The sequence below is a fragment of the Telopea speciosissima genome, chromosome 9 (genome assembly GCF_018873765.1).
Source record: "Telopea speciosissima isolate NSW1024214 ecotype Mountain lineage chromosome 9, Tspe_v1, whole genome shotgun sequence".
Lineage (NCBI taxonomy): Eukaryota > Viridiplantae > Streptophyta > Magnoliopsida > Proteales > Proteaceae > Telopea > Telopea speciosissima.
In genome coordinates, this window is record NC_057924.1 from 26,094,427 (window position 1) to 26,104,552 (window position 10,126).

The 10,126-nt window shown below is 39.6% G+C and overlaps 1 protein-coding gene across 1 annotated transcript; it reads right to left on the reverse strand.

The window, feature by feature from the left end:
* Positions 1–785: 785 nt before the first annotated feature.
* LOC122641166 (ABC transporter B family member 9-like) lies at positions 786–9,797 on the reverse strand. Its single transcript, XM_043834499.1, has 12 exons — positions 9,561–9,797; positions 6,531–6,585; positions 6,001–6,176; positions 5,619–5,840; positions 5,267–5,505; positions 4,647–5,172; positions 4,176–4,449; positions 3,360–4,020; positions 3,039–3,267; positions 1,963–2,229; positions 1,628–1,891; positions 786–1,472 (listed from the first exon to the last, which is right to left on the reverse strand). Exons 1-12 carry the CDS (start codon positions 9,690–9,692, stop codon positions 828–830), a joined length of 3,690 nt encoding a protein of 1,229 aa, XP_043690434.1. The 5' UTR covers positions 9,693–9,797; the 3' UTR covers positions 786–827.
* Between the last annotated feature and the right edge of the window lie 329 nt (positions 9,798–10,126).

Genomic DNA, 10,126 nt, shown 5'->3' on the forward strand with positions numbered 1-10,126 from the left:
ATAAAGGGAGAATATTCGAAAACAAGCATCTAGTAGAAAGATCGGTTTACCCAGGCGAGGTGGGTGCCTAACACCTTCTCACTCTCGTAACCAAACCACTTACCCTGAATCTCTGACCAGACCAAACGGAATCGTGTCGCCCTGTGTAGGGCTACACCAATTGGGTCTTAGGCCCTAACCCTAGGTGGCGAACCCACTTTATATGATTGCATGACCCCCATCGCCTGATAATTGACATCGAGAAGACTCCTTCCTTCTCTCCATCGAGGAGTATACCCTACGCATCGTGGCACGGAGGAAACGGATCCTCACAACTTGCTGGACAAGTCATGAGAATGAAACAAAAAAGAAAGAAGAGAAAAACGTTTTCAACACAACCCCTTTTTTCTTCTCTATTTTGCACACACACAGGCTGTAATTTTAAGCCAACACTCTGTAAATGAAAGAGGGAATACATATAATGATTATTTTTACTGTTCTATTTCCCTTCGCATCCAAATGTTGATTTTATTCACACACATACACACCCACACAAGCGGGGAGAGAGAAAGAGAGAGAAAGAGAGAGAAGGCTCTCACAACCATCAGATTGGAATAACAACTTTAATAAAAGTTTCAAGGTAACAAAACACATTCTGCACATAAGCGTTACCAAACCTATTTAATCTATTCTAACAAGTAATAAACAAACAATTATTTATGACCCTTAAATTATTCTCATAAAATGCTTTATCATAAATAGGTCATAAATACAAATAGAAATTTACCAAAGAAAACCATAGCTATATGCTGGACTTTTTTTTGTTTTTTTCTCTATATATGGTTTTCTTACGTAGCACTCATGTGCAGTGCTACGAGAGAAGCATAGGCTCCATCCTGTATCTTCATTAGCACCTCATGGCGTCCCTTCTCAGCAATGACACCATTCTTTACCACAGAGATGATATCAGCCCCTTTGATTGTAGAGAGGCGATGAGCAACTACCACAGTTGTCCTGTTCACCATAACCTTGTCCAATGCATCTTGAACTATACGCTCTGATTCTGCATCTAGTGCACTTGTTGCCTCGTCAAGTAGAAGAATTTTTGGGTCCTTCAGCATTGCTCTTGCAATGGCTATCCTTTGCTTCTGCCCACCTGACATTTGCACTCCCCTTTCTCCCACATGTGTGTCATAGCCCTGTGGCAGGCCTGATATAAAGTTGTGTGCATTGGCTGCTTTTGCTGCTTCAATGATCTCATCTTCAGATGCACCTCCTTGTTTTCCATAAGCAATGTTATTACGGATTGTTTCATTGAATAATATGGGCTCTTGGCTTACCAAACCCATCTGTTGTCTTAGCCAACTTAGCTTAAACTTGTAAATTTCCACCCCATCCAGCGTTATATGGCCAGAGTCTGGATCATAAAACCTTTCTAGTAGGCTTATTACAGTCGATTTTCCGCTACCACTTTCTCCAACTAGAGCAACAGTCTGCAAGCAATAAAGATATATTAATGTTATTGGTAGAGAAGAACCTAGAATGGATTGAAGTTAAATCTTTGCAAGTACTGAATTTGCTAGAAGTCATGCTGTTAAGACTCATCTGTAAAGAACTGTTAAAGTTTAGGTGATAGCTAAGAAGATACCATTCCAGAGGGGATGCTCAAACACAAGTCCCTGAAGATCTGCACGTCGGGGCGTGTGGAGTATTTGAAGCTAACATGTTTCAACTCGATGTCTCCCCTGACATTAGGTAAGGTAGTACCTTCATCACTACTTGAATCAATCTTGGGTTTGCTGTCAAGTATGTCAAAAATTGAAGCAGCAGAATCCTTAGCTTTGGTGGTATCTGGACCCATTGCACTGCTTTGTGAAATTCCCATTGCCGTAATTGTCAAAGCAAAGAAAACCTGCATTAATCTTTTGATGATTAGAGACCAAAAATTGCGTTGGGGAATGGAAGAAGTGATTGATAGTCTACCCTGAAAACTTCTGCAAATGTTGCTTTTCCATTTTGCACTAGAATAGCTCCGACATAGAAACAGAGTGCATTGGTGCAGTAGAGTGCAAAGAAGGAGAAACCAAAGCCTGTACCACTTACAACCCCTAGCCGGACTCCTTGCTTCATTGGGGCATCACATTTCTGCTTGTAGAGGTCCATTACCTTTTCTTCTGCACAAAAGGATGCAACAGTTCGGATGCCACCCACGGCATCATTTGCAACTTGGCTTGCTTCCTCATACATGACCTGCCACAGAAATGTTACATGTTTATTAACAAAAGAAAGGAGTTCAAATAGGTAACTTTTACGTTTTGCTATAGGTCGAGCTTTATCAGTGCTTCATTATTTCAATTGGGATAACATCCACTTTCGTATTTAGCTGTTCCACCATATGGATTTAGAGACTGGCCTCCCTCTATGGGGAAAATTTTCCCCCACCCATGGAGAAGAAGTCACCTAGCTAGAGTCATTATTACTCTCTCCCTAAGAGACGAGGTCGAAACTATCCCTCCTCTTCATAATGATGCCGACTCGCACTGATTTTCCTTCATTGTGGGTGAAAGGAAACTGGGTCCCCAATATTTTTTTGGGGGGGTTGGTGTTGGGGTTGGGATTTGCCTAGATAACACTACAGCAGGCCATCAATAGTCTATAAACTCCACTAGAGGCTGCATTCTATCCCAGATTGGAAAGTATTTAGTATATCATATGTATCTATCGGAAAAAATAAAAAAATAAAGTATACTACACATTACTATGATTGACAATATTTAAAAGCTATAAGAAAAGAACTATTTTCTCAGGGAAAAGGCTGGGCACACCACCAGTGTATCATAAGCTAGCACCCTCTGTGTCTTTCTCTTCCCCCTTTGAAATGAGCCTCCTGCCCCTCCTATATGACGCTCCATCCCATGCCCCCATTGGTTCTGCCTGCTAGCTTACGGCACACAGGCAGTGTGCTCCCATTTTCTCTCCACTCCCTCCCGCAACCATCCCAAAAAAAGGCAAAAACTGTTATAAACTTCCAGTTTGCAAGGTATAATGGAGGCACAAACCTTGGCATCTGCGCTGAACCCCTGCAGAAACTTCATCTGAACATACCCTTGCAGTCCTACCAAAGGTAACAAAACTAGAATAACGAGTGATAATATCCAATTAGCTGTGAATGCTATTGTGAACCCTGCTATTACAGCTGCAATGTTCTGAGCCAGTAATGCCAAGCTATCACCCACAAGACCACGCACGTTTGCAGCATCTGCAGATAGTCTTGCCCCAACAGCACCACTGAAATGGAACAGAAATTGTAAAAAGTTTGAAAGCCAAGATACAAGATTAAGAAGAAGGTCAGAGAAGAAGAAGAAGCTTATATAACTGACCTTGAATTTGAAGGTTCATCAAACCAACTAATTTCTTGGTGCACCACTTTTTCAAATGACATGGATCGAATTCGTAGTATTAGTTTGCCACCAGCAACTCCAAATAAGTATTGTTGCACAGGTACAGCAAAGAAGGCAATGCAACCCAGCACCACAAACATGAGGGCCCAAAAACTGGTATCTTTTCGGAGTAGATTTGTGGGCTCATAGAGACTTTTGATGGCACTTGATAGCAACAGCCCAAAGATGGGGAAGATCACACCATGTATAGCTGCAGCAATAGCCCCCAGAAGCATGACTGGAGCCTCTGGCTTGTTAAGGTAAGCTAGCCGTTTGATTGAGACATTTCGATGTTTCATTTCTCCCTCATCTGTCTTCTTATTATTCTCCACATCTACTTCAGTTTCATAAGGGCCTACGGCACCACCAGAGATACCAAATGTATGTGAGAAGCGTCTGCCGCTTGAAGAACCTCTGCTGAAGGATCTCTTATTTCCAGACAATCTCTGGCTACTGGATTTGTTCATTGTCCAATCATCATCAACGATCTCTACCGTATCTGGGTCTCCAGTAGGTACTTCAGCTTGATGGGCCCCTTCTTGCAAACGAATGAGCTGAGAATAGGCTCCTTCAGGATCTACAGTCAACTCAGCATGTGTGCCTAATTGGCCATATTGGAGTTTAGAGAGGGTGGTAAGTGGTGAACAGCCAAATAACATCAAACTCAACATCTCTACTTAATTAACAAAGTTAAAATTTAAAAGAAAGAGATAGTGAACATCAGATTGAAGATTTTAAAAGAAATGTTGAGATTACCTTGCTCAACAATTTTTCCCTGGTGAACAACTGCTATGACATCTGCATTCCTTATAGTTGTTAGACGATGAGCAACAACTATGGTTGTTCGATTTTTCATGATTCTTACTAATGCTTCCTGAACTATTCGTTCTGATTCAGCATCCAATGCACTTGTTGCTTCATCGAGAAGTAGGATCTTAGGGTTCTTCAAGATGGCCCTTGCAATTGCAATCCTCTGTTTCTGTCCACCAGAGAGTTGTGTTCCGTGCTCACCCACCATGGTGTCAACCCCCTGTAACCATAGCAGCATTAATCATATCATGTGTCTCTTTCTTTTCAGTGTCTCTGTGTATGTGTGTGTTTCTTCTTTTCTTTTTTCTTTTTATTGGGGTGGGGAATGTTCTGCTTTCATCATTTTGTTTTTCTTTCTCATGGAAACCTCAGTATTAAATTAGAAGAAAAATATATATGGAAAAGAGAGGGTATTACCATGGGCAGCTTGTCAATGAACTTAGCAGCATTAGCAAGCTCAATTGCTGTCCTGATTTCATCGTCTGTTGCATTTTCCTTCCCATAAGCTATGTTCCCTTTTATAGTTGTTGTAAACAAGACGGGTTCCTGGCCAACAAGTCCAATCTTCTCCCTTATCCATTTGAGCTGCAATTTCTTCAGGTTGACATCATCTATAAGAACTTCACCAGCTTCTGGATCATAGAATCTCTCCACCAAGCTGATCACTGTCGACTTCCCACTTCCACTTTGCCCAACTAGAGCTGCAGTAGATCCACTTGTGACACGCAGTGAGAAATCAGAGAATATTTGCACCTCAGGCCTTGATGGGTATCTGAAGTACACATTTTTTAGTTCCACATCCCCCTTCATGTCTTCTAGTATTAGCCCACTTGGGTCATCGATGTCAATCAGTGGCTTCCGTTTAATGGTCTCAAACATCTTATATGCTGCAGCTCCCCCTGCTGCAAAGGCATCCAAGCTTGGAGATGCCTGTCCCAAAGACCTTACACAAGAAACCAAAGAAAAGGTAAGAGAAAAGGATGCTATTGTTATACATATGGATCTTTGACCTCCTTGTGAACAAATCTGATACTTACATTCCTCCAGTCATGATTGCCATTATGACATTGATGATTTGTCCACCATTGTAGCCATCATTTATGATTAATGTCGCGCCATAGTATATGGCTAAACCATAGCTGCTGAATATGATAACTAGAACAGTACCAATTCCTAGGCCAGAGATAAGACCCTGCTGAACTACAGAGGCGTATGCACGTTGTATTGCTACATTATATTTGTTTACGGCTTGCTTCTCCCCAGTGAACGATGCAACCTGGAAAATTCACATGAAAAATAAAACACAGTTGGTTAAGTAACATCAGAAATAATGTGAATGAAGTCAGAGATTATATATATCTTTCACTTGAGTCTTCCTCAATGTCTTACTGTTCTAATAGCTCCAACTGTTTGCTCTACAGTATTTCCTGCTTCAACATATGCAATTTGTCCACGGCTTGCCATTTTTGATATGAATATTGCCATGACACTACCAGAAATCACCAGTGGAGGAATGCATGAGAGCATTACCAAAGCAAGACGCCACCCTCTTGCAAAAGCCATTGCAAATCCACCAATAAAAGTGGACATGAGTTGTATGAACTTCCCCACCTGAGAAAAAACTTCAACTGTTTATTATGTATTCTTCAATTTTTTTTTTTTTTTCTTTCCCAAGCTCATTTGTTTTGTTGATCAATTGAAATTTCTCTACAAAAAGGAGAAAGAATGGAAAACTCGTCTATACAGAATTAAAGACTGATATCATATCTACCTTTTCCCCCATGGCATCTTGGATTAGAATGGTATCTCCAGACATTCTTCCAATGACTTCTCCAGTTGTTGTTTCTGTGTCGAAGAATGAAATATCTTGTCTTAGAATGGTTTTCAGGTATAGAGCTCGAATTCGGGCAGCTTGTCTCTCGCCAGTAACCATCCAACAGGACACCTCTGAAACAATAACAAGTGGAAGCTGATTCAGAATTTTATCACTTCAAGTTGCAGCACATTTTAATCCTTTAATATGCTTGGGAAGGACAGAAATAGTCAAATTCCTGTCAGGATTTTTGTGGCAATCCGAAAGCAAAACTAAGCTGATTATCATATGACAAAGCTGCATCAAACATTATATATGAGTTCTCAATTAAGAAACTCCTGTCGTGATGTACTCCTTAATTTCAAGATGAATTTCAGAAAAGAACTCTCTTTCTGCAGTAGCAGCAGCAGCAGCTTTAAATAGCTTGAAGCTGAGCCAGCCCAGAACCAATTCCAGAAATAAAATGCAACTAATTTCATTGCACTTACGGAAAAACGCTGCAACACCTGTACCAACAGCCAAGTACACAAAATTCAGAGCCACCTGAAAATCACAATTAAACCCAAATAAGTTGAAGCAACATACGATTAACACTACCATTGAACAGAAAAAACAAAACGATTGACACAAAACGACTCAACCTGGGTGATTTGACTAGACAGAACTAACAAGTCGTTTCTAATTTTTTATTTTTTATTTTTTGTAAACATTCGTTTCTAAAATTAAACTATAGCACTATTGTTGGTTTCCATAATGTTGTTTCTCACTCTACTGCCTTGTGTTGATTAGATGCTTGGAGTGAGGAATCTTGCCAGCCACCTTGGAGATAATCACAGTTGTGAGGATATCAAGATTCTTCAGACATACTTTTCATGTTGTTTTTGTCATGTATGTAGTACTGAGAATGTTCTTGCCAACTCTATTTCTAAGTGGGCAGTTAACAACCCTTGTCAGGTGTTTTTGGATGGACCTGGATCCTTTGCAGCGCGGCAGGGCTTTTGGCGCACATCGGATGGCCCTGCTGCCCTGGGCAACACAGCCCAACACGAGTGAGGCGGTGTATGGGGCCTGCATGTCCAGGGCAGCAGGGCCGTCCGATGTGTAATGGGCACCCTGCCGCGCTGCAAAAAGCCTAACACGTTTCTGGGTGTCCTCGGAGGATCTCCTTTGATTGTACAAAAGTTTTTGCCAATTTTGGTTTAATAAAGTCCCTTTTTTTGGGGGGGGGGGGGTTCTCTGCATAAAAAACAAAAGTGAGATGCATTACAGCTAAATCACAAATACAGACAATAATTTTATTTTCCTCCAAAAACACCTAAGCTCTGTTTCGGTTGCAAGGGAAATTAAAGGGAAAGGAAGTGAAATTTTCATGCTTAAAGAAGGAGTTTTTGTAATCCTTACTCCATGTGACAATATAACTAACTCCAAATCATTCCATTTTTTGTTATTAAATTCCACTTTACTTTTCATTCAATTCCCTTTGGTTTAAAATGTAAAATAAATTTTACATGTAAAATATATCATTACTAAATATGGTAAGAAATTTAAGTGGTTTATACAATCACATGGAATAATGATTACAAAAGTTTCTTTTTTAAGTTTGAAAAATTTCCCTTCCCTTCCCTTTAATTCTCCTTGCAACCAGACAGAACCCTAGTTCATTTATAACAATTCGAAAAAAATACATCTATGTAGAGACTAGCATAAGGAAAAGGGAAACATATAATTAGTGGCCAAAATATGTGATACGGTATCTTAGATGGGTTCAATAAATTTGTAGACAAGTATACCCCCAAAGTGCATCTGGAAAGTTTCAACACATACAGAGCTGGCCTAATGCCAAATAAAACTTTGAAAATTGAGGTCTATGACATGACCATGCTACTAAAACATGGACTGTCGAAAGTACATGGGTGCATGGACATACATTGGGTCCTAAGCCTAAATCTTTTGATTCAATTTGAAAACGCTAGGTTTACCATGTGCTACCACTGTAAGGCCCAATCAAACTCAATAAATTTAGTCTTAGGACCCAACTCCGTTCTTTTTACAGGTGACTCTGATTCCTAGGGTGAGGGTGAGCTCCCAAGCAATTTATTAAGACTAAACTCTATTTTAGTTGGCCTCCTTTGATCCAACTCCGAACTCTTTGTTTGGCTCAGAAAGGTCAGGTTGAGCCTTTCGGTTTGTTGCCAAAAAAAAAAAAGCTTTCCAACCAATCAAGAAGACAGATGCTCATGTTAACATGCAACATCTTTGAGCTAGGCGCTCTAGAACTGATTCTTTTGCCCCAATGCTATAGATAAATGGATAGGTTCGTGATAGGAGGACTGGCCCTTCACTTGCATGGAATAACGAAGCCGTTCCAATCTACTAGTAAAAACCACATTCTTAGACTCAACTAAAGTGTTGTAGCATTGATTTGTGCGAAACCGCTGTACAATAGTGAAGAGTGGCTTGTCTGTCTCATAGCAGTTATCGTGTGGTAAAAGTGCGTGGATCATCAAGAGAATGATGGATATGGAACCATGAAGTGCCATTTTTTTCCATAACAAATTTAGAAACCACAAATTATTTTTATTTAATATCTTATGCAAGATTATCCCATAGTTTTTAAAACGTTCAGAACCAATGATTTTTCTATTAAAAAAGGCTGAGCTACTTTCCATCTGTTCACTTGGCACCTAAAGAGTAAAAAAAATCGTAGACTCGATCTCCTGGGTAATATTGTGCTATCGACATGGTTCAAAGAATCTATAGGAATCTGTGGTTGGTAAACCCAAATTCCTATTATGCTTGATTTCTAAACCCAATTTTGAATCTGCCATGGATTTACTTGGATTTTCATTTTAAGTCTTTTCAGCTGAGTTCATATAATAACAAAGAATCAATGAAATTTATTTATTTTTTTACCAAGAGCCATAAGTCTTTTGAATAAAGAACTTCAAAAAATTATAGGTATGTGAAAATATTTGGTGTTTTTTTTTTTTTAAAAATTCAATTTTCTAGGGTTCCGAGTACTTCCAAGTTGATTTCGATCCCATTCATTCGAGTCAATAATGGATGGAGACTGATCCCATACCCGATTACCGGGCCCTACCCTCTCCAGCAGTTCGTATCTGACACGACTCTAATGGTTGGCCAGAGTTTTATGTTTTTTTTTTTCTCCACCTGAAAGACTATTGGTACCAGACTCTCCATTCAACTACAAAAGCAAAAACCGCTTCCACCCAAAGCTAAATGCCAGCGTAACTGTTTAGAATTCGTGAATCCAATTATAGTACTGTTCACATCTCACCCTCCTACCCACCGTAGCTCCTTTTTATTAACTTAAAAACCTATTGGAATTGTCGAGAAAACTGAAAACTAAAGTTTTTCTGATTAGTATATTACTCGTACCAAGTAAGCGACATTCTAAAAGGTTAAAAATTCTAAACATTTTGGCATTGTTTGTTCTTGGTGATGGATTGATTTCAACTTTGGTTTCTTAGTGACAGTTTTAAGGATATGGAACATACCTTGGACACAGTTTGAACAACCTGAGAATTGTCGGTGGTGGAAGCAAAGGAATTGATGAGCTGACCAAAAATGAGAGTCATGAATGGCATTGCTAATCCGCTTCCGATGGCGCAAATCGTGCCGACGATCATCAGCAAGATGTCGATTCCATCGGCAAAAGAGAAGAGTTTGTAGAAAGGCACCCTCTGATCGTCCTCTCCTTTTTTTGATTCATTTTTTCCTCCATTATCACCACCTCCAACCTCTGCTTTTTCCGGCATTTTCTTCAACTGAGATCCTTTCTCTCTCTCTAGCGATCGCTTCTCTTTAATTTCTTGATCTATATATTCTTTTATAAGAAGGTAAACTTGAAATCTGAAACATTTATACAAAAATAAAATTAAATTCAATGAAACAAAAAAGAAAGAATACACCCGCGTAAGAGATCTGAATAAAGTAAGTAATAGAAATAATCACCTTGTTGTTTTTGTTGTTATTTTCTTTTCCTTTTATTCTTCTCGATTTCCTTTTTCTTCTCCTTCTCCGATCTCCATTCCTTTTTCTTCTCTCTTCTCTCCGAGTTGTT

What these genes read in the sequence shown, in the direction of transcription:
- LOC122641166 (XM_043834499.1), bottom strand. Translation starts at nt 9,692, where the DNA reads ATGATCGTCGGCACGATTTGCGCCATCGGAAGCGGATTAGCAATGCCA. An exon ending in CAGTTGGAGCTATTAGAACA is followed by an intron (nt 5,506 to 5,618) that starts GTAAGACATTGA and finishes TGAATTTTCCAG; the next exon opens with GTTGCATCGTTCACTGGGGA. An exon ending in GCAATCATGACTGGAGGAAT is followed by an intron (nt 5,173 to 5,266) that starts GTAAGTATCAGA and finishes TTCTTGTGTAAG; the next exon opens with GTCTTTGGGACAGGCATCTC.